At 45.4% G+C, this 25,059-nt stretch overlaps 1 protein-coding gene across 1 annotated transcript in view; it reads left to right on the top strand.

The window, feature by feature from the left end:
- The window catches only part of TBXAS1 (thromboxane A synthase 1), a 173,346-nt gene that overhangs the window by 94,577 nt on the left and 53,710 nt on the right, over positions 1-25,059 (top strand). The window contains 4 exon segments of the mRNA XM_005899757.2: positions 13,108-13,196; positions 15,180-15,328; positions 16,935-17,065; positions 22,169-22,483. Coding sequence (XP_005899819.2) covers positions 13,108-13,196; positions 15,180-15,328; positions 16,935-17,065; positions 22,169-22,483 — 684 coding nt within the window.

Raw genomic sequence — 25,059 nt, 5'->3', positions numbered from 1 at the left:
GGGCTACGGGGATATAAATATACAGTGTAAGGAATAAGACCAATAATACTGTAATAACTTCATATGAGGACAGATGGTTACTAGACGTAGGATAGTCATCATTTCATAATGAATGTGAAAGTCACATCAGCATGTAGTACACCTGAAGCTAACATAATATTGTATGTCAACTATATTTCAATTTTTAAAAAGAAAAGTAAGTTTAAAAAAAAGACAGAAAACCCAGACATGGGTGAGGTCACCCCATGTGTACAGAGAATGAGAAGAGAGTCGCAGGGAGAACCATAAATAAGTGAGGGGCAGAGGAGAGATCTGTTAATGCAAAGATGACTTGGGAAGAACAGCTTGACATCGAAGTCTAGGAGAGTGTGGATGGGAAAATGTTTTTGAGGAGGAAGCAGCAGCCAAAGGTGTTAAATGCTGCTTAAACAGAAAGAAACACGAGGACTAATAAGCACGTGACAAAGGTAATATTTTTCGAATGTTAAACCAATGTCTGCGTGCTTCATGCTCCATAAACTGTGTCCTGGATTTTCTCTCCCCCACTGAATCTTTGCTTCAGAAGTAGGTGGCAGGTGCATTCTTGGAGCTGGGAGCTTTGTAGGGAGTAAAGTTTTCCTAATTCCCAAAGCAGCTCTCTCTGCATATGAAGAGAAGAGTTTGGAGCTCTGAGTAAGGAGTGTTACTCTACACCAAGGTGTAGACAGATGGAGGCTCTTCTATCCTATGGAAGTTAGGTGAAGGAGAGAAAAAGAGAGAGCTGGCCGCCAGATATCAGTGTCCTGACTGCCTCCTTTCCCAGCTTCCATGACCCTCAAGGTTTCTGGATGCTCCCCTGGACTTTAACCTCTCACTGGCTTTTGCTTTCTAGACACTGGTTCTCAAGCCCTGTGTGACCAGGAGCTGTATGAAAATTGCCTAATATCCTTGTTTAAAACAGCTAATTCCAAGGACTTCTCTGCGGGTCCAGTGGCTAAGACTCTATGCTCCCAGGGCAGCAGGCCCAGGTTCAATCCCTGGTCAGGGAACTAGATTTTATATGCTGCAACTAAAGAGGTCCTACACTGGCAATGAAGACTCAGTGCAGTCAAATAAATAAAGAAATAAAAACTTATGGGCTTCCCAGATGGTGCTAGTGAGTAGTAAAGAACCCGCCTGCCAATGCAGGAGACGCAAGAGACTCGTGTTTGATCCCTGGATCAGGAATATCCCCTGGAGTAGGAAATGGCAACTGTCTCCAGTATTCTTGCTTGGAGAATCCCATGGACAGAGGAGCCTGGTGGGCTACAGTCCATAGGGTTGCAAAGAGTAGGACATGACTGAGCGTCTTAGCACAGCACAGCACACCCCAGGACCTGCAGAATAAGGACTTCTAGGGTGACTGGGAATCTATATGCTTTACAAGTCCCCTGGCAGGATTCTGGTTAAAGCCAAAGTGGAATGCACTGGTGGTTCCAATCTTCCTCTTGGTCCCTTGTCTGACCTTCTCAACCTGCAGTCTCCCCAGGCTTGCAAGGGCTGGGCCCCAGAACCCCCCACTCCCTTCCCAGTTTTATTTCTCTCTGTAGTACTATCACCAGCTAACATTCCATTTATTTTACTTATTTTTCTCCTTTGTTGTTCATTGTATAGCATGAAGCACAAGATGGGTACACAATAATGATTTGCTGGATGGATGGATGGGTGGATGGGGAATCATAGAACTAGGAAGCTTTCTACCTAAGGATATTTTACAACTAGGATAAAAAGGAAATGAAAGAGAAAGAGTTTCATCAAAGAACAATTATGTAAGAGGATGCAGCCAGTTTTTGGCTCTCTCTTTAGAGGGTCTCAGGCCTACGCATGCAGAAATAGAGAAAGCAGATCACAGAGACACAGAGAGGGGAAGGAGGCTCACTGAGGGCCTGGGGTGGAGGAGATGGAAGAGAGAAGCTCAGGAACCCACAAGGAGCCATGAGTCCACTCAGACAAGGGTACCTGACTCAGTTTTCCCAGAAATAGCTTTGAAATATCAATATAATTCCCAGTCCTTTCTGAATTTGTAAGTTGCTTTTGAACTTTTATTATCAAACCTCAGAGTTTATTATTATCATTATTTTGCTGCACTGTGCAACAAACAGGGTCTTAGTTCCTTGACCAGGGATTGAACCCACACCCCCTGCATCGGGAGTGCGGAGTCTTAACTACTGGACTGCCAGGGAAGCCCCACTTCAGTGTTTATTCCTGAAATAGAGAGTTGTTTTCCCTTGAATTCTGAGGCTTTTCCCTTCATCCCCTGGCAGCCTAAGTCCTTCACTTCCTGGGTCTGTGTCATTAATATTCAAAAAGCTTTGGATGGCACCATCTTTATTTGTTGCATATTAGGCTGCCATGGCCAACAAGGCTTGAAAGTTCCTTTAAAATCAGCATTCTTTCATGAATCCTTAGTTTTATTTAAAATAAAATTGGGTTTTGGTTTACGTCTTACCAGGGATAATATAGATAGAGAAGGAGTGAAAATTTGATTGATGCATCCCTGGTTTCAGAAGACACCATTGCAATCATGGTCCAGTGACAGACAAGTTATTGGGGTTTATATTAAAAGATGGCTGAGTGTTACTGGGGAAACAACAGTTTTTTTTTTATTAGAGAAAATATTGTCTGATTAGCCTGCCAGATTTTCACCCTAAAAGATTATTTTTTAAAGGGTGCAATGAGTAGATTTATGTGAATTTTTACAGACTCTTTGCTAGATTCTTTCCAAAGACTATTAATAAGTAACCCTGGGATTGTGTAAAAATTTATTATGGGTCAGGAAGTAAATAGATTTAATTTCAAGGAACAAAACTGGGAATAAATTAATCCTCCTCTGAGGGAAATATATAAATAATAGGATTCATTGGGGACCCAGGTTAGTGCTAATTTTATTTTCAAATTTTATAACTCATCTGAGAGGGAGAACACCATGAAATTTATGCATTTGTATATTTCTCCAAATTCTTCTGATGTGAAAAATATTAAATCATTTGGGATAAGTTTCTAAGACTCTTCTAAGATTGTGTAAGTCAGCATGAAAGCGACAGATAACCTTCAGTGTAAGCAAGAATAAAACAGTACATTTAGGACACAAGCATTTAAATGGTACTTATATGATGAAGAACTTCAAGCTATGAATTACTACCAAGGAGAAGGATTTGAAATCATTGAGGACTGGGAAGGCCCCATGGTCATCTAATTCAGCAAAATATTGCAAACCAGATTTCTCTATGCATAAGGATTCACTATGCATATTAAAGACTTAGGGGAAAAACTGCAGTAAAGAAATATGTTTAATTTTGTTTATTCTGGGTTCAAATAAGTTTCTAATACACGAAAACAGAAGGAGTTAACATCAGAGTTGACTATGGAAAGAAATGAGGCATTGAGCACTGTGCCTTTGGAAGTAGATTCTACCAGGAACTCCATGACCAAGCACCTTTAGCAGAAGCCAAGCTCCAAATTAGATGGACAGTGGATCCAACCCAGTATGGCAGCTTGAATCTCATCTGTCCTTAAAGCCTAATAGAAGACATAGGTATTTGCTCATCACCCAGATAACTAAGCCCATGGTGGCCCACAGAGCAGATAGAAAGAGACCTGGCAGCTCCATACAAGGAAGCCTGAAGCTGGGTGTGTCACTCAGGAGTAAGAGCCAATCATGTGTCTGCACATGGAGGACTCGGTTAAAGAAAAGTTAGACCTACAGGGAAGTGGCTGCGAATCTAGCTCGATGCCTAATTGTTCACTTTCATCCAGATGTTCCCTGTCAGGAAGGCACCGTCAATAATGCATGAATCTTGAAGGCGGAGACAGATGCGGTTATTATTCCCTCTGGGCCTTTCCTGCCTTGGAGAAGACATATGATTCGGGAATGACTACAATTTAAAAAAATTTAAGTTGATACCACCAGCTTATGAGTAAATGCGTAGCTCCGACCGTTTCAGAGCAAACGTCTTTGCAGAATTCCAGTCATCGTCGCAGTTTCGTTTGGCCTGTAAATTTTCACAGTAAACGCTTCAGACAATAACACACAAGAGCTTCTAGAAGAGAACACAGCCTTCCTGTGGGGTTGGAGCAGGCAGCTTTCTCTGGGCTGCATCAGCCTCAAGAAGCCTATTTTTAATATTTGCTTTTATTTCTTAATCCTTCCAGACAATAAACATGAAAGTCATTATAACCAAGTGTGGCTGGGGTAATAAATTCTTCAGAGTCCAAAAATACATGGTCCCTGCCTGACCAATTGCCCATTTTCCAGAAGGTCTAGGTATTTATCTAGCAGCAAGAGACCATTATCTTGCCACACAGTTTATTCCGCTGACACCTAATCTCCTAATTAAAATCAGTATAATGATGGACTGTTTAAATTCTGGTTAAACATGTTCCTTTTCCATTTGCATTCAAAAGAAAACACACTCCTCATCACGGACACCCCATTCTGGGTTCTAATTTGGTTTTCCCTTGCCGGCATCATCATGGCGCTCCGACTTGCCGCTGGTTAAATCTAAAAGAGCATCTAAATATGCCTCCCAGCTTGCCTGTTGCTTGGCAACACCAGCAGCCACCTCCTCATCAGGGTGAGTCCTAATTGGTCACAACTCTTGACAGGAGCCACTGACTTGTTAGAAATGACACTTGATTATTCACCTAGATGGCTAGAGCTAATATTTATCAGCAGGAAATTTTGCATACATAAGTCATGGACGTTTTTAATAATCTGGGTGGCAGAAGGAGGCCATAAGTTTCATTAACTGCTGTTAATTTTACATTTGTTAGTCACCAGTTTACAGTACTCTTAACATATTACTTTTTCCATTATCCAACAATATGTTTAAATACCATCTCCCTTCCCTCTTAGCTGACTCTTATTTATTCAGGAAATCCCCCTTCTGACATCTGTTCCCAAACAGCATTACAAACGGGTCTAAGAATGCCACACAGAAGGAAACATTGAATTCATACAATTCAACCAATACATATCAGCTCCTGCCCCTAAGGGGTTTATCATATAGGAGGTGCAGAAATTCCTACATTGTTACAGATTGTGACAGAGCACACGTCTTCTCTTGAGCACTGGAAGCCCCTTTAGGAGCGCTGGGAGTGAGCAGCATTGTAACTGAGCCTTGATGCTCTTACTGAGTTTTGACTGAAGGAGAAGGTGCATGGCAGGCGGAATGAGAGGCAGGAACAAAGACATCTAGGCAGAAAGTACAGGGTGTCTTCAGGGACTGGAGGAGTACAAATGGGCTGGAACACAAAGTACGCGTAAGGGATTAGTGAGGGGAGACTGGAAGGAGGGGTGAGGCATGCTGTTCTGTACCAGGGCAAGGCTTGGTGTGAACTTCACTGGAGAGTGAGGAGCTATTAAATCATTGAAAGCAGGGGAGTGAGGAAAAGGGGCTTCCTCTTCAGCTGTTTAACCTCCAAGATGCCACCCTGGACCCTGGGGTGGAGGAGGGGAACCGCAAGGCCACAGTCTATAGAGTCTCCACTCTGCTGTGGTCCCCAGGCAAGAGACTCCCGAGACTGTGTTTAATCTGAGGGGTGTCCTCTGCTCAGGCTCTTCTCTCTGTCCCTCTTCGTGGGTGGACACATGTGTCCCCTAGCCTACACACCATCTATGTGGGGGACATCTCAGTTGACACAGGAGGGACCCTCTCCTTCCCTTCCCCTGCTCAGGAATTGTGTCTTCCTTAGCACTCAGACCTACTCCATTTGCCAAACTTCCAGGAGCTCCGCAGGCTTCATGGCGTGTGTTTGTTTGCTTTTCAAGTTCATGGCATCAGAGCTACACTGAGCAAAATGATAACCTAGAAGTTAATTAACAGAGGAGCAAAAGGAATGTGGATGCTGACTCTGGAGAAAAAGGCAACAAGCCAGGAGTCCTTGGTCTAGAATTCTCTCACTTTCATTGAATTATTGAGCATAAATATAACCAGTTTCTTCCTTTTAGATCTTTATGTAATTCTGAAGTCAACGCACCAAAGAGATATCAAAAGGCCTTCTTCAGGATGTTGTTGTTGGAGGCTTTGTTGGCCCCACTAGGGAGCTGCCTGCTCTTTCCATGGTCCCCAGGCAACTGTCTCAGCTGCTGTTTAGTGACCTTGGAATCTTAGAATGTCCATGGAAAGGGACTTTGTAGCTTATTGCAATTAGCTCCTCACTTGGGAGTGAGGACTCAACTGCAGAGAGAGTCACAGGACTTGTCCACAGTAAGAGAACCAGCGTGGGTCTCAGGTCTTTCATTCAGGGCTGGCTCCCAGCAAACTGCACTACATCCTTGCCACAACAGAAAGAACACTTCAATCTATTAATGTTTCTTACATGGCTTCTGTGTTAAAGCCCTTAAGGAACATTGGCATCACGTTCTAGAGAAGCCACTGAACGTGTTGCCCTGTGCTCCTTTCTAACAGAGCAAACACTAAAACCTTCAATCATACGTGACAACATACACCAGTTGCCAGAAGAGGGTGACACTGAAAGCGTGTTCGTTATCTCTTGCTGTGTAACAGATTATCCCCAAACTTAGTTTAAAACAACCGTTTAGTAGCTCATTGATTCTGTGAGTCAAGAATCTGCATGGCTTAGGGGGGTACCTCTGCATCAAGGTCAAGTAGTCAAGGTGTTGGCCTGGGCTGTGATCTCATCTGAAGTCTGGACCGGGAGAAAATCTGTTTCCAAGCTTATTCACATGGTCATTGCCTGTGTTCAGTTCTTAGCAGGCTTTGGAAAATAGGAAACTTGTTCTATGCCCTTCAATCAATGGGAATCTCCATAGAATCTTAGCAATATGTTGCTCAGATGACAAGTATTTTCAGAAGACCCAGCTGGTGACTGAATATAGGATAGATTGGAAAGTGAAAAGACACGAGGCATTTTCAAAAATTGCTTTCTTAGTATACCTATATGCCAGGCACTATACAAGGCATTGCATGCTTAGTCGCTCAGTCGTGTCCGACTCTCTGCGACCCCGTGGACTGTAGCCCGCCAGGCTCCTCTGTCCATAGGATTCTCCAGGCAAGAATACTGGAGTGGGTTGCCACGCCCTCCTCCAATACAAGGCATTAGGACTATTAATATAAAGATGCTTAAGATACAGTCTTTGTTTTCAAGAAGCAGATGTCAGCTCTATTCCAAGTGATGAGTAGCAAAGCCTGAATCAGAGTGATCACTGGGGCAATAAAAACAAAGAAACAGATGCCAGAATGGAAGTGATGTTAACATGGTGAGGAAAGAACAGGTGACTCCAAAGGGACTTTGCTGGGAGGAATAAGAGATGCCAGGCATCCAAACAGTCTGGGAGTGTGGGACTGTTCCAGAGGAAGACACTCGGGGTACGCACTGCATTCTAAACCTTTTACACATTTTGTTCTTAATCTTTGATACAAGTTTTCAACAGAAATATCATTATTCCCATTCTGCCGATGAATAAATAGACTGACTGAGGTTAAATGATTTGCCCAAGGTCACACAATTAGAAAGGGCCAAGGAGAGGAAACCTATTCATTGGTTTTGAGTGTTTTCACTCCCCAGGTCAAGTGTATTTAACAACTTCAGAGTCTTAGCCTCAAGAAGGCCTCTCTACCTCTTGGAATTAATTCTGTTGTGCTCTGTCTACACCTTGAATCACAATTCCTCAGACTCAGTCCATAAAGATACCATTTGTTTTTAACTGGGCAATTGAATAATGCTGTAAACTCCAGATGAGCAAGGACTTCCTTCTTTGTGGAATTTCCTTCCCAGACTGACGATGGTGCTTTGCCCTTGATGACTACTAAGCTAAGCAGCCATACACTCAGCATCACCTTATAATAAAGATAGCCAATGTGAGAGGTGAGAGAAGCAGAATGGGAAATTTTTCCCTAGGCTTGGCTGCTGGACGATAACCCTTCCCCCAAATCATTCTTTTAAAAATTAATAACATTAATATTTTATCTGATTGTAAATGTAACATGTATGCTTTATGAAGAAATGTGGGATAAACAAAAATAGGAAGCATTCATTATCCTACGAAGAAGATGAAACAGAACAACCAAATGAGAGTCTTTTGTTCAGATCTGTGAGATGATAGCATTGTATGTTCATCTGTGCCTGTGTGTTTGCACAAGCCACCTAGGCCTGCTTGTCTGCAAATCTAGGGAAAGAACTGTGGGGTTTGTGGATTGTGTAAAGATGATTGCAAGCCCAGCAAAGAGAGCTTTTGTTTGTATGCAACTCGTGTAAGAGTAAATATTCCGTAACTGCTTGGGTACAAGGAAGAAAACCTGAAATGGTGGCTATCGGCAAACAGACAGATTATGCTCCACTGTCTTATAATATTTTCTCCGCACTGTTTTTTAAAACATTTTTCGTATTACATGCCCCATCTCATATCACATTAACCTAAATAAAAATGTCATTATCCATTCAGTTCGACAGACAGCAGGCAGAGTATGGTAGAAATTACAATCACACCAGCTGACAACAAAGCATTCTAATCATGAGCACACAGAAGAACCGAGGGTGGGCAGCCAGTCCAGCCCCCATTTTGTGCTGTCCAGGCATACGATTGGGGTCAATAAGGGGAGACCCTTCTTTATACACAGGACATGCTTCTGAAGAGTTGCGTGTAAATCAAATTTCATGTTGCATCCCAGTTTTGTTGCATTAAGAAAGCTTCTAGCTTGATATCTAAAGAGACTTCCTTTCAAATGGCATTTTTCTTTTTACCATGTTATTATTCCTCTGAAATAAATCGAAGAGATATTTTGGCATATGAAATTATATTAAAGCACAGTTCACTTGAACTACTAATTTTATTAAAAATAATGGAAGGAAAGGTGGTCAGTGAGCCAGTCATAGGAACGTGGCTTAGACAGTATTGAGTTCTCCAACTTTAAGTGAGTCTGAGATTTACTGAAAGTTACAGCCTAGAGGCTATTAGAAGTGACCCCTTGGCCCATACTTTTGTACTAATAGATTATTAAATTGATGGTTTGTGAAAATTTAGAAAAGAATGCAGTAGTCATAAGAGTCCACTCATAAATCCCAAGATAGCAATTCAGGATAGTCACTCTCATTTCTTTTCTCCCTTTCTTTCTTTCTCAATTTTTTTTTTTTCCTTTTGTTTAGTGGACTTCAGGATAGACAGTTGAGATAAATTACATTTCTGTTTTGGCAAATCACTTGACAAAGTCTGATAGGACCTTTATTTAGGTTCATGCACAGCTGGCCAAAGAGCTGGAAACAGTGACACGGACCAATTCCATGGCTGCTGAAAGTAGAGGGCCATAGCTCTGTGTCTGATCCTGTGTATACAGTGACAAACCAAAGGCTTACAAGGCACTCTGACCAGCCTTCAAATGGAACAAAGAAGGAATAGCCAAGGATACAGGAGATGAGTTTTGAATGCATGAGTACCCCCTTGGTCCACCCACGCCTAGTACAATTAACCAGCACTCTAAGCCCTTATGGCTTGATGAGCAGAAAATTCTTCCCTAGCTTTCCTCTACAAATGCTCCCTCCAAGAGTCTTTGCAGTAGGGAACATGGGAAGGGTCTCAGATACTCTGCCATCTCTCCACTGGGTGTGTAGGTGGGTTGTGCTTTAAATATCTGCTCCTTGACCTGCTGCCCGGCTGCCCACAGGTTCCTGCACTGAGGAACCCATGCAATCCTGAGCTCAGACCAGCTCACTCACTCTCACTCAACAGAGGTGCCCTTCTGCTTCTCTGACCATCCCCCACAGCCAGCAGCGGGGCCCCTGGGGACACAGCACTTTCATTACACCCCAGACCACGTAGGGCTGGCTTGGAGGAAGTTACAGGAGGGAGGGGTCCAACAAGACCGTGTGCCCCTCCAACCTTGGGCAGCAGCAGCCCAGGCTGGTCCCCCCTGCCAGGCCTCTCCAATCACCTGACTGTCTCAGGGCAGGGAAGAAATGGCTCTGCTCAGAACAGATGGTAGGACAACTTCCTACAGAGGTACACGTTAGGTAAATGTAAAGCCTTTCTAATGAATGGACACTCAAGCGTCAAAAAACCGACTGCACCTGATGATGACTCACGGAAAGAAAACTTGTGGTTTTCGTTGACCTGAACCTCAGTATTTGCCTGTGTTATGTGTCTTCTCAAAAAGTCAACACATACCTGGCTTTGCAACTGACATGCAGGGAAGTGATCTCTTTGTGACTTATAGGACTGCACCTGAGATGCTGCTCCATTTATGGGACTGCCTTTCAGGAGCGATGCTGATTAAAAGACAGAGAGAGAGAGAGAAGTAAGAGTGGAGAGTGTAGGCAAACTATGTGGTGCCCAGAGTAGCTGAAGGGCTAGGGAACGACGGTCCAGCAGATGCTGAGGGGTGAGGGGCAAAACTTGCTGTCCAGGTATCTGAAGCACCCAGGTGGCTCAGGGGTAAAGAATCCACCTGCCAATGCAGGAGACGCAGGATCAATCCCTGGGTGGGGACAATCCTCCTAAGGAGGAAATGGCAACCCACTCCAGTAATCTTGCCGGGAAAATCCCATGGACAGAGGAGCCTGATGGGCTACAGTCCAAGTTCAAGTTCAGTTGCTCAGTCGTGTCTAACTCTTTGTGACCCCTTGGACTGCAGCATGCCAGGCTTCCCTGTCTGTCGCCAACTCCTGGAGTTTGCTCAAGCTCTTGTCCATTAAGTCAGTGATGTCATCCAGCCATCTCATCCTCTGTCGTCCCCTTTTCCTCCTTCCCTCAACCTTTCCCAGCATCAAGGTCTTTTCCAATGAGTTAGTTCTTCACTCAGGTGGCCAAAGTATTGGAGTTTCAGCTTCAGCCTCAGTCCTTCCAATGAATATTCAGGACTGATCTCCTTTAGGATGGACTGGTTGGATCTCCTTGCTGTCCAAGGGACTCTCAAGAGTCTTCTCCAACACCACAGTTCAAAAGCATCAGTTCTTCAGTGCTCAGCTTTCTTTGTGGTCCAACTCTCACTTCCACACATGACTACTGGAAAAACCATAACTTTGACTAGATCGACCTTTGTTGGCAAAGTAATGTCTCTGGTTTGTAATATGCTGTCTAACATGGTCATAACTTTTCTTCCAAGGAACAAGCGTCTTAATTTCATGGCTGTGGTCATCATCTGCAGTGATTTTGGAGCCCAAGAAAATAAAGTCTCTCACTGTTTCCATTGTTTCCCCATCTATCTGCCATGAAGTGATGGGACTGGATGCTATGATCTTAGTTTTCTGGATGTTGAGTTTTAAGCCAACCTTTTCACTATCCTCCTTCACTTTCATCAAGAGGCTCTTTGGTTCCTCTTTGCTTTCTGCCTTAAGGGTGGTGTCATCTGCGTATCTGAGGTTATTGATATTTCTCCCGGCAATCTTGATTCCAGTTTGTGCTTCATCCAGCGCAGCATTTCTCATGATGTACTCTGCATACAAGTTAAATAAGCAGGGTGACAATATACAGCCTTGACGTACTCCTTTCCTGATTTGGAACTAGTGTGTTGTTCCGTGTCCAGTTCTAACTGTTGCTTCTTGACCTGCATACAGGTTTCTCAGGAGGCAGGTCATGTGGTCTGGTATTCCGTCTCCTTAAGATGGGCTACAGCCCATGGGGTCACAAAGAGTCAGACACGACTATGCACACACGCACATGGAAGAAGAAAGAAATGAAACCAGCCAGGGGGTGTCAGAGGGAGTCAGAGTCTGCCTCAATACAACAAGATACCTTCTAACAAACAGATTAACATTTTATAACCTTTCCCAGCCCCTCAAGCCTTAACTGAACAGTGGTCTTATGTAATTATTAAAATTCATTCATTCAATGAATTACTATGTACCAAGTGCTGTTCTAAGTGCTGAGGATACAAAAATGAACAAACAGACAAAAATCTCCCCTGATCTCAGAAACTGATATTTTAGTGTCAAAAAAGTAAAATCTAAACATAAGCAACATTTCAAAGGAAGTTTTCCACAAGAAATATTCAAAACACTAGATCACAGCATGTTGCTTTAGCTATGGTGTCAGTCCTGATTGTGACCTGGTTCAAAGGATTCCCCCTGATGTTTCCAACTTGGCTTTTCAAAAATACAGGGGAAAATAAAAGGTCATGTGAGTGCCCATTGGGTTCCACAAAGAATTCCACTCACTGCAGTCAGACTTTTAGGGTCAACGTGGCGGGTGGCCAAAATGAGAACTAAATTTGTTGAAGCCAGATCATGGTTACATGAATGTTCATAATCCCTACCATTCTTTCTGTGTGTATGTTAGGTATTTTCCATAAGACAGATATTTTCATATTCAAAAAAGAAATTCAGGGGACTTCCCTGGCGGTCCAGCAGCTGAGAATCCGCCTTCCGATAGAGGGGACGTGGGTTGGATTCCTAGTCTGGGAACCAAGACCCCACATGCTGCAAGGCAGCCAAGCCTGTGTGCTGCAACTAGAGAAAGCCTGTTCACCGCAACAAAGACCCAGCAGAGCCAAACAAACAAAAAACAAAAAAGAAATTCAGCAGTAGTCCTGGATATCAAAGGCCTCTTGAAATCAAGGCTTCCCTATATTCGAAGTTTTAAACAGCTTAAGCAGAAATGAATAACCATCCATCCACGTGCTCTAAAAATGATCTTTGTATTGAATAAGCAGTAGAAAGGGGTGAACCTTAGGTTCCTCTCAGTACTGAGACTCTACGTTCTAGTGGAAGATCTAAAGTATAATTGGAATCAAGCAAACATGGATTTGGGCTAATTCCCGAGTTAGTACATACAGATTGTGGTCTGTTTACTCTCTAATGCTAACCAAATGTCAGAAAACTCAGTGCTGATTCTCATTTCTAAGCATGTAATGATCATTTTTATAATTATTTCACAGTATTTACTCTAAATCCTTTCTTCTTTTTGCTTTCAAAAAAAAAAAAAAAAAACAGATTGTTTGAGCTAAAATAGGCATTTACAGCGATTGTATTTTACAATATTTGTGAATTTTAGATCTTATTCTCAGGTACCCGAAAGTCACATCAAAATGATAACCATTTTCGCAGGAAGCACCATACGTAACCTCTTCATTTGCTGCTAATTTAGGTGTGCTCTCTGCGTGGTGTCCTAATTGCAGCTTTGTTATCTGTTCTCAGATGACTCCTTTAATCAGCCGGGCCTGCGATGTGCTTCTGGCTCACCTAGAGCGTTACGCACAGTCTGGGGAGGCTTTTGACATCCAGAGGTAAGGGCACCGCATGGCTATATTATAGACGAGAAATCATAGTTCTGAACTGCTGCTTCTTGTAACTGTACATAATTGCTGAACAATTATCTTGGGACCAAGAAACTATGGAAATGCTTACAAGCTCCAAAAAGTGTGGGTAGACTAAGAAGAAGAAATGAGACCCATGGAAAATGTGAAGCAAATACAAATGAAGCCCCGGGGGCTGTGACTTGTGCAGGGAACCCCGAGAGGGCGTGCTTTGTGAGGGGACGTGCCCTCCAACCTCTGTAGCCCCAGGAGGGGGCAAGATATGTCTGGGCAGAAAGGACAGGGTCTGGAAGGACACAGTCCATGCAGTTTTAATTCAAGAAAAACTGTGGGCCCCCCTGCCCCCAGCCTGGAAGCCATGACTTAGTGGTGGAGGCTCAGTTTAAACGACTGATTGTCTGGCTTTTTGCCTAATTGACCTCTGCTAAATTATGGTTTATATCAGATTAAGAGTCAAATAGCAGATCAGCCAGAAGCCAACTTGCTCTCATTATCAATGTTAATAAAATCATAACATAATCATCACCAGCATTTACATTCTACCATATTGTTTACAAAATTCTCTCCTCCACATTCTCTCTGGTCATGACATGCATGAGCTGGGTGAGGGTATGGCTTCACCCAACTCATTGAGTTGGGTACTCAGTTGCTCAGTTGGCCCAGCAGCCATAAAAGCAAAATTAATAACTCTTAAAACCTTTACATCGTCAATGTTTAGGATCAGATGAAATCACATTCAGCAGTCACGTTGTTTTTTTGCTATCACCGGGAAATATGTAATCAATTGTAGAGATGTTCTCAGTAAAAGAGGCCAAAATAAAACACGTCATCTGAAGATGTCATGTAGTCCTTAATGATAAGTGGTTATAGAATTTATGAAGAAGAGGAACTAAGTGTATACCTACGTCAAGCCACAAAAATAGACCCTTTCATTAGTAAAGGATATGAATTCCCAGCTGTTAGCCTTTTTAGAAGCAACTTAACTACCCCTACAAAGAAAACAAAAAAAGATTATTCTCTTAGAGCTTAAAATGGCCATTTGAGGGGCAGGTTTCCTAGAGCCTAAGAGGTTAATTTTTCTGGAGCTACTGCCAGACACTTTTCCTTCTGTTTGTTTCTAAAGTGCAATGTGTGTTTCCTGTAATAATATACATATGTTCATGAAACTGCTCCCAAAGTTTGTCTTATGTTTATTTGAGTGTAAAAGGGCCCTGGTTTTTTTATTTGTTGCTCCAATGAAAACTGTAAAACCATTAGGAGGAAGAGGGAGACAGAGTTAATAAAACTAAACAATCAGCTTGCTATTAATAATTTCATCAATCACAACTTGCTCTATCTACATCAATCCCTGGCCTTGGAAGGGCTCCGCACAACTTTGGAGTAAAGCACAGAAACTCTGGGTCAAGTGTTTTCCCTCCTTCACGGGGAGGAAAAGGAAAGTGTATTTCTTGGTATTTGACTTTGTCGGGATGACCCCATCTTTGTCTAGATTGGCTCCCTGTTACGTATTTATGTCTCCCCTTGAATGGGCTTCCCAAGTGGCTCAGTGGATAAAGAATTTGTCTGCAGTGCAGAAACCACAGGAGACCCGGGTTTGATCCCTGGGTAGGGAAGATCCCCTGGAGAAGGGAATGGCTGCCCACTCCAGTATCCTTGCCTGGAGAATCCCCTGGACAGAGGAGCCTGGCGGGCTACAGTCCATGGGGTTGCAGAGTTGAACAGGACTGAAGTGACTGAACTCACACACACACTCCCCTTGAATTCTGCTGTCGTCCTCCCAGGATCTCACCCCAGCGTGGTAGAGGGGAGGGTTCCTCTCCTACCACCCCACTCCAGGTCTGCTGGAGCCCCACTTTGAGCAGGTAAATGGTGGAGTCGTGTACTCTGGGAGGAGGTGGATGGGGAGGCCAGTGGCCACCTCCTTCCTAAACACAAATGGTTCCCCCCCTGCAGGACCTACTGCTGCTACACCACAGATGTGGTGGCCAGTGTTGCCTTTGGCACCGAAGTGAACTCCCAGGAGGCTCCTGAGCACCCCTTCGTGGAGCACTGCAGGCGCTTCTTTGCATCCTCCATCCCCAAACCTCTCCTGGTTTTACTCTGTAAGTGCAGCTCCTGCCAACCGGGCTAAACTGGGCAAGTTGGGCAGACCCCGTGGTACCCCAGTGGCCTTGGGTAGCTTCGGGACTCCACCCCTGCCACCAGGAAAAGGACACTCAGGGCGTCTCTCAGAGTCACCCTGTGGAGTCTGCCCTGCAGAGCCCTGGTCTCCCTGGAGATGCCCAGGCTCCTCGGCACCAGCCTGGGGCCACTTGCCCACACAGGCAGGCCTGGCTCAGCTCATCGGCAGCAGTGAGCACAGCCGCGGTGCACGGGGCTGAGGCCGGCTGCATTGCCTTTGCTAGTGCTTGTTTCCACCGCGTGAGGAAGGCATTCTCCTCCCCACTTCACAGATGAGAAAACTGAGGCTGGAAAGGCAGAGTCAAGATGGGAACCTAAAACCTTTCATTTTCTAGGACATATTCCTCCCCTCCAGCAAAGCCCTCTTTAGAACACTACTCTGCTTGAAGGCTAGCACATAGTGAACTGGAAACCATGTGATGGGTGACTAGCAGATTACCCAGTGGTGGGGAGACCAGTCCATTGATCTCACTTCTATTTTAGAGGTGAGTGTTTACCCTCTGGCCAATTCTGGTGTCTTCTTGCTTTTATGGAAGCACTGCAGTGTTGTTACTATGGTTATTGAGTATTGCCATAATTCCAAACCATTCTGCTGGGCTGGTAAATTCTATTTCCTTCCTTGGTCAGTTTCATTCCCATTTCCAAGTCAATTTCTGTGGAAGCCCCTGTCACCTCCATGCTCTGCACTGACACTGTATAGCAATCGTCACTATGGCAGTCAAAGCACAGAGGGTCGCCCCTCACCCTCTATACCCCAGGGGAACTGGTTCCCCTTGCCATCAACCACAGGTCATCCTGTGCACTGCAGGGCACGTGGGTCCACTTCCCATGGTGGCTGCCCCTCCAAGCTCTCCCTCCCTGCTGTGTCATTTTGGTGCAGGCCCCTGCTCTTGAAGATGGGCAGAGCCTGCTGAGACATGCATGGATCAGAAGGGTCCTCTCCCCCAGCTCCCACATGTGCCTGTGCACGGGAGACCCACCGTGAATGCTGAGAATCTGAACTGAGCCGCACTCCCCAGGGACAGGCTTGGCCCTGTGGTCCAGGCTATCATCCAGGAGGGAATAAGTGGCAGCTCTGGGGAACATGATCCAAAGGAAAAAACAAAAAATGCAAATGACCAGAAAGTTAAAAAAGGAGATCGGTTTCCACCACTTGCTAAGACTTGAAATATGGCCTGCAATCTCTTCTTTCCTGATGAAATACAGAAATCTTGGACCCTCGTATCTAGGACTAGGGAAATTAACTTATAAACATGAGACTGGCTGCTTGAGGGCCAGATGGAAGTGGACCCTCAATTGAAGCCCCACTTCCATCGTATAGACGTTTATCGAGCGCTTACTTCATGCAAGGAAGGGTGAGGAGTCCAGAGGGAGAACCCCGCTCTGAGCAGCAGCGATTCAGAGGGGGAAGACAGGCCTTCAAAAGACTAATTCAAGGCCGGGGCTTGCTTCCTGGCAACAGACATCTAATAGCCCTGGTTTATTCTCACCCTCTTTTCAATGCCACTTTTGTTTTTCTCTTTCAAGTATCATTTCCATCCATAATGGTCCCACTGGCCCGGATTTTGCCCAATAAGAACCGAGATGAACTGAATGGCTTTTTTAACAAACTCATTAGGAATGTGATTGCCTTGCGGGACCAGCAAGCAGCCGAAGAGGTAACGTATTTTAATAGGACACGGCGTTGGAATGGAATAGAAGCTAATTTGGCATCGCTGTCTGCTTTCTCTCCCTCCCCTCCCAGCCCCACACACTCATGCCATGCTGTCCTTCAGTGGCCTAGCACTTAGAGCTTGCCGGGGCAGCCAAGAGAGCGAAGGGGGGTGGTGGGGGGAGGCTGAGGAGGAACAAAAAAGGAGAGAGAGGTGAAAGCAGGCAGGAAGGACGGCGGGGAGCAGCAGCCCAGAGCGATCTGTCCACCCTCTGACCCAGGGGAGTAGAATTAAAGCTGCCCTCCCCTCAAGCTCACAGGCCGCCTTATTTCAAGCATCACCCCCAGCACAGGTTATGGCCACCCCAGAGAATTTTCTAGATAAAGCTGCCCACATGTGCTTTTCATCAGTATATTCTTTATATTGAAAAACAGCAAGATGGAGCTCTACAGCATGGACAGCATCGTTTTGAGAGGGGAGATCAGGCAGCTGTCACCAATCCCACAATCCCTCTCTGTACAGAGGGATGGAGGGTGTTACGGCAAAACGCATGGTTGAGGGCCCTCGCGTGCTTCACTGAGAACTAGAAATTTCTTTCCCCTTTGTGGACATGCCCTGCGCTTGGCACACAGTAGGAATCGAGTAAATATTTATTGATTGAACTTGGCTGAGAATAGAAATAGGAATGTTCAGTGTTAAGGAAAATAGTTTCAATATTGGATATGCTTGTGCATGTATAATACTATTCTTTATGGGCCTTACTCTAGTCAAGGAAACTGCTGAAAAGGAAAAAGCAGGGCTGAAACGTCTGTTCCTGAATTGGCTTGCATAAGATGTAGCTTTAAAAGTGTTTGCTGAGGCTTCCTGAGGTGCTCAGTGGTAAAGAATCCGCCAGCCAATGCAGGGGACGTGGGTTCGATCCCTGGTCCGGGAAGATTCCACATGCCATGGAGCAGCTCAGCCGGTGCACCACAACTATCAAGCCTGTGCTCCAGAGCCTGGGAGCTTCAATTACTGAGCCCAAGTGCCTCAACTACTGAAGCCCCTGTGCCCTAGAGCCTGTGCTCTGCAACAAGAGAAGGCACCTCAAAGGGATACCTGCCTATCCCTAGAGAGTAACCCCCTACTCTTGTAGCGAGCCCGCACTCACTATAACTAGAAAAAAGCCCACTCAGCAACAAAGACCCAGCACAACCAAAAATAGAAAGAAATAAAAGGGGCCTTCCCTGGTGGTCCATTGGTTAAGAATCTGCCTTCCAATGCAAGGGATGCAAGTTTGAACCCTGCTCGAGGAACTAAGATCCCACATTCCACCTGACAACTAAGCCACGACTAAGACCTGACACCGCCAAATAAACAAACATTTTAAAACATAAATAAAATTATTTTTTTAAGTGTTTTCTCAAAGACTGGGCAGGTCAGAGAGATTACCAAGGGAAGATGTGTGGTCCAGTGTCGCCGTGATGGCAGAAGATGAGATCAAGGCAGATGCAGTCAGTTAGTGGCCAGTCGCATGGAGTAGCCTCTACTTGCCCAGCTTCACATTCTGGACACTGTGCAGCAAAGGTGTCCTTGTCCAGAAGGTGGGGGAAGGTGCAGGCAAGCTTGCCCTTTGGCCCATATCTCTGGGAACCCAACCTGCCACCCTTCGAGGTATGAGAAGAATCAGTTCCTGATGTCTTTGGCCCAGCTCTGCCATCTGAAAGGACAGAACATTCTTATCCAGGTCCGTGCTCCTCCAGGTTGAGCCTGGGGAAGGAGCGATGAGCAAAGTCCCATTTTCAAACCTTAATACTACTGTGAAAGCCTTCCTTCATGTGCGTGAGGTTTGTCACACACCCCTCCTACCCCCAGCCTGAAACCCACTGGTGGAGGAATCAGGCTGAAAATTCTCAAACTGTTTGCACCAAATAGCTTGCTAAGAGGTGAAGGGTTATTAAAGATCCAATTACTAGGATTGCCTCAAGCTTTTCCTTTTTTAAACTCAAGAGCTATTTGTTTCAAACAACGAGTTGATCTGAGAAAAACCTCCCAACCATGAATCCAGGACTGCCCATGTCAAGACAGAGCTATATGGTTACTAAGAAAACTTGCTTTAAACCCATCTAAACTCCGTAGACATTCCATCAAGCAGATGTGTGTTTGCGCAGTGGAAAATGCAGCACAGATGTTAAAAGGTAAATATTTTTCTAAGCTCTCGCCAATGGGTGGATTAGACACCTACATCTATCAGGGTGCGTATTTTTCTTGGATATAACCATAAACCAGCACTGTTGCAGGCCTAAATGGGCAGTGTTCAAATAGCCTCTGTGACACAGCACAAATGAAAGGAACCCATCAACACTAATGCTCCTCTCCAGTGCACAGGCCCCAGAGAGCCGCCCTTTCCTCTGGCCTCTGGGGTTGGAGGTTAAGACAGATTTCTATAAGGCTCGGCGACCCTGAAGCAGCCTGGCTGGGCCGGGATGAGAGGAAAGGATGCCAGCTGCAGCTCTGCCCTAGGGTAGATCCAATGAGGTGGATGTGGCTTCACCCTCCCTTCCACCATTGTCCTCATGTGACTCCAGCAAAGCCACAAGCAAGCCTCGGGGATCGCAACCATATAGCATCTGAGGAGTTTCAAATGGGCGGGTCAAGAGAGAGCCTGGGATGCTCTGGGGTCCCTGAATGGCATCTGGAAGCCGAGAGAGCTCACCTCCCACTCATGCCATCGTGCCTGGCCCTGGGACCAGGGTTAGAGTCTCAGATGTTGCCCAGGCAACAGGAAGGAAGCTGGGGAAAGTCAGCCCTTGTGGATGCTGTTTGGGAAGCAGATTGAGCAAGGCCAGGGTGGAAAGAGGGGGCAAGGGCCATCCTCTCAGCCAATCCTATGCAAGCAGGCTGGCAGTATGTGGGGCTTTGCCTCCCTGAGTCTCAAGATTCTTGCATCCCACAGGCTGAGCTGTAAGCCCCACTGGAATCTCCGCAGAAGACACCTTCCAACCAGTAGAGCCACAAGGGTGTCATGACCCAAGGGTCTCATGATCTAAGGGTCTCATGATCCAAGATTCCTGCTCCAAAGCATGCAGTTACGAGTAAATCCAACACAGCCTTCCTCAAAATACACTTAGGACAAGGCAGGTTTATTAGTATTTGTGGAGTCGTTGATTGCAAACCTAACATGTACTTGGCCCAGTACAGGCATGGGGTGGGGTTGGGGGTGGGGCACAGGATCCTGCCCTGGAGATGCAAGCAACCCTGTGTGACCTGACAACCACCTTTGTTGTTGTGGTTGTTGTTTAGTCACTAAGTCGTATCTGACTCTTTGCGACCCCATGGACTGTAGCCCTCCAGGCTCCTTTGTTCATGGGATTTCCCAGGTGAGAATACTGGCGTGGGTTGCCATTTCCTTCTTCAAACAACCTCCTTAAAAGATGCTAATGTGTGTGACATGGATTACGGATTTGATAGAAGTCCAGAAGCCAAAGGACTGAGAAAATGATGCAACAAGTCAAGAACTTTGAAGTGATCATTTTTTTCTCTTGGTTCTAATACTTGCCCTTTTGGTGTTGAGTCCCATAGACTTCAGAACAGAGTAACCCATCAGTGATCCTTCATCACATCCAAGAGCTGTTCAAAGATGAGATGTGTCAGGAACACACTTTGTCAATGTTAAAGTAAAAGTCTCTCAGTTATGTCTGACTCTTGGAGATCCCATGGACTGAATTCTCCATGCCAGAATACTGGAGTGGGTAGCCATTCCCTTCTCCAGGGGATGTTACCAAGCCAGGGATTGAACCCAGGGATGGAACCCAGGTCTTCAGCATTGCAGGCAGATTCTTTACCAGCTGAGCTACCAGCAGTGTCAGCGCTAAAGTAATACATAAACACTCCATTGTTACACTTAGGGGTAGTGTAAATAGAGAGGATCTGCAAACTACTGATAAGGAAGGAGGGGGAAATGGTAAGAAAGCTCTAACTTAAGTGGGGCAGGAGATTAGTGAGGATAGAAGGGATCCAACCTGATGAGGATGAGCAAAATGCAGGCTGGAGACTTGGAAGGCAGGCTTCTTCAGATGAGTTCCCTCCCCGCCCCCAGGTCCTGTGGGGGTGGGGGGGACTCCCTGCTGTGACAAAAACTAGACACAGAAGTCCACCTTGGAGGGTGGGATGTGAACAATGGAGCACTTACTTTGATTCATATTTTAAATATTTGTTTATTTGGCTGCTCCAGGGCAGGCGGGATCCTTAGTCGCGGCATGTAAACTCTTAGTCGCAGCATGTGGGCTCTACTTCCTTGACCAGGGATTGAACCCAGGCTTCCTGCACTGGGAGCCCAGAGTCTTAGCCCCTGGACCACCAGGGAAGCCCCTAATTTAATTCTATACAATGCTTGAATTGCTTTATTATCAGAAAACCCAACCAACCAACAATACAAACACGATAAAGGAAAATAATAAACACCTCCCTGGTTTTCCCAGCTCCTTCAGCTCACCATGAACAGCTGGGTGAGTGAGTGAGTGAAGCTGCTCAGTCATGTCCGACTCTTTGCAACTGCATGGACTGTAGCCTACCAGGTTCCTCTGTCCATGGCATGTTCCAGGCAAGAATACTGGAGTGGGTTGCCATTTCCTTCTGTAGGAGATCTTCCCAATGCAGGGACTGAACCCAGGTCTCCCATATTGTAGGCAGACACTTTACTGTCTGAGCCACCAGGGAACTGCTGGCTAGGATGTTGCTAAACATTTTCTACACGTGGACACATGTAATCACAGACATTGTCCAGGTGCCATTCTTACAGACATGAGGTTCTGCTATACACACTGTTCAGCAACTTGCTCTCTTTACTTACCAAAGTGGCTTAACATCTTCCTGAATCAGCCCAGCAAGAATGGCCTCATGCTGTACCAGCAGCAACACAGCCCGCTGCTGGCTGCACTCGGTGCTGTAATGAGGGACGGTGGGAGGGTGGGGTCCCAGGCTCCCCCATCTCAGACAATCCCGCAAAGAAAATCCTCGTTCCTATTGACTCTTTGAAAGCGGCGTGTGCTCGTCTTCTTTTGTGCTATGAGAGCGCTCTCTTATGTGACTCTAAGGCCCAAATGTGCGTTTTCTTCTTTCCTCCTTTAGAGGAGGAGAGATTTCCTCCAAATGATCCAGGATGTGCGCCATTCTGCTGCCACAGTGGGCGTGGAGAACTTTGACATCGTCCGTCAGGTCTTTTCTGCCACCAAATGCCCAGCAAACCCTCCCCGGCGACACTCACCCAGACCCCTGTCCAAGCCTTTGAGTGTGGATGAGGTGGTGGGCCAGGCCTTCATCTTCCTCATCGCCGGCTACGAGATTGTCACCAACACTCTCTCTTTCGCCACCTACCTCCTGGCCACCAACCCTGAGTGCCAAGAGAAGCTTCTGGAAGAGGTGGACTGTTTCAGCAAGGAACATGTAAGTACAGTCATCTATGTGGCTTTGTGTTCATCAAAGTGAAACTTATTTTTGATAACCATCTTGCTAAAATCACATTCTAAGTGTATAAGCATGCCGTGGCCCAACTCCTCCATCTTTCTGGGTTAACAAGTAAAATGGAGTACTCAGAACAACACGGAGGAAAAAGAAAAAAGAATTGTTACATGCCTTCACTGCCTGGGATGGTCCATGAACCAAGCCTGGCTCAGGGAAAATGCAGAACCCCAGGCAGTCAGAGGTCAAAGGTAAGGGAAAGGGAAGGAGACCTGGTTTCCCAACACTCTGTCTGAGGAGTCTCCATGCTCAGGAAGGTGGGAGTCAGCCAGAAAATGGAGCCAAGTGGAAGACAGAAGCAGGCCTAAGGATAGGCCAAGTCAACACAGGAATGGAGATGGGGAGAGTGCTAGGGAAGGGGTCTGGGGATGGAGCGACTGAAACAGGGCTGGATTCTAGATATTCCTTCTAGATGGGGCTCCTCATTGCTGGACCAGAAGCAAACTTTAGGGTGCAGAGCTTGGCTACTTCTTCACATCATTTTTTCCTGGAGGCTTATGTGTGCATTGCTTTAACTTATGAGCTGTTAAAGAAAGTCATTTAAAAAATCTGTGCTTTCAAAGGAAGACCACCGTAATAGAATCCTTTCTAATACATTCTGATGATGTAAGGACTATTACATTCACAATGTTGGGAGGAGAGCTGTTCCATTATAGGAACTGTCAGAATTTTTTTTTCATATATTGAGCTGAAAACTGATTCCTAGGAAATTCCACTTCCTTTTCCACTGGGGAAAGTATTGGGTTGGCCAAAAAGTTTGGGTTTTTTTGATGCAAGGTTAGCTTTTCTTTTGAAAACTGTGTTAACTGTGTTACTAGTTGCCTCAACTTCTGGCTCACCAAGAGCTTGTGGTCAACTTAAAGTCCTGTGATGTTTTGACATCTGCCGAGCCAGGTTTCCCCAATCCATTGCTTGGACTATTGATTTTCTGAGCCTAGATGCAAGAGTTTATATTTATCCTTATTACTGCTCAAGTCAGTCAAAATAATTTTGAATCTTGATTCTGGCATCTGTCATATTATAATTCCTCCAGCTTTGTGTCATCTGGGACTTGCTCAGCATGTCTCCTATTTCATCCAAGTCATTGATTAAAGTGTTGAACAGGACAAGTCTTCCCTCCAGGTTGACATTGATCTATTAATCAATATTCTTTGGGCAGGGAGTCTCAACAAGTCATGAATTCAAATAATCCTACCACCTCCTCCCATCACCCATCTCATCCTATTTCATACGTAGTTGTGTTTTTGTTTTCAGTTGAGATGGGGATGGAGGAAGGAACAAAGATAGTTGGGGTACATTTCTGCAAGAGAAAAATGGGGAGCTGAAGGTATATTAGGATGCTGTTCAGTTCAGTTCAGTTGCTCAGTCATGTCCGACTCTTTGCGACCCCATGAATCGCAGCACGCCAGGCCTCCCTGTCCATCACCAACTCCCGGAGTTCACTCAGACTCATATCCATCGAGTCGGTGATGCCATCCAGCCATCTCATCCTCTGTCATCCCTTTTCCCTCCTGCTCCCAATCCCTCCCAGCACCAGAGTCTTTTCCAATGAGTCAACTCTTCGCATGAGGTGGCCAAAGTACTGGAGTTTCAGCTTTAGCATCATTCCTTCCAAAGAAATCCCAGGGCTGATCTCCTTCAGAATGGACTGGTTGGATCTCCTTGCTGTCCAAGGGACCCTCAAGAGTCTTCTCCAACACCACAGTTCAAAAGCATCAATTCTTTGGTGCTCAGCCTTCTTCACAGTCCAACTCTCACATCCATACATGACCACAGGAAAAACCATAGCCTTGACTAGACGGACCTTTGTTGGCAAAGTAATGTCTCTGCTTTTCAATATGCTATCTAGGTTGGTCATAACTTTTCTTCCAAGGAGTAAGTGTCTTTTAATTTCATGGCTGCAGTCATCATCTGCAGTGATTTTGGATAGGGGTAGGTAATAAAACCCCAACCCAAACTGACTTAAGGACAAAAAAAAAAAAAAGGAGAGAGACGCTTATGAATACAGATAACTGAGCAGCTCAGGAATAGATGTTGTTATTGTTTAGTCTCTAAGTTATATCCGACCATGGACTGTAGCCTGCCAGACTCCTCGGTGCATGGGATTTTCCAGGCAAGAACATTGAAGTGCGTTGCCATTTCCTTCTCCAGGGGCTCTTCCTGACCCAGGGATCAAACCTGCTTTGCCTGTATTGACAGGTAGATTCTTTGTCACTGAGCCACCAGGGAAGTCCAGTAATAGATGTGGCTTCAAACAAATCTTTATCTAGGCTCAAAGATGGGCTCTGGTCCTAGTTTCTCCCCACTTCTTGGCTGAGCTCTCTTCATATTGGTCCCATTCTCAGGTGTTCCCTTCTCTTGAAACCCCAGGCAACCTGCTGAGAACATCTGGGAGACAGGCTTCCACTCATAACCAAAGGAGAAGAGTCTGTGACCCCAAATTCTCAGCAAGAGTCATTGGGTTCACTCTGGTCAGAATGTTTAGGTCACTGCCCATTCTT

The sequence above is a fragment of the Bos mutus genome, chromosome 4 (genome assembly GCF_027580195.1).
Source record: "Bos mutus isolate GX-2022 chromosome 4, NWIPB_WYAK_1.1, whole genome shotgun sequence".
NCBI classification, from domain to species: Eukaryota; Metazoa; Chordata; class Mammalia; order Artiodactyla; family Bovidae; genus Bos; species Bos mutus.
The sequence above is the reverse complement of the archived record's forward strand: the minus strand, read 5'-3'. Positions and strand labels throughout refer to the sequence as shown.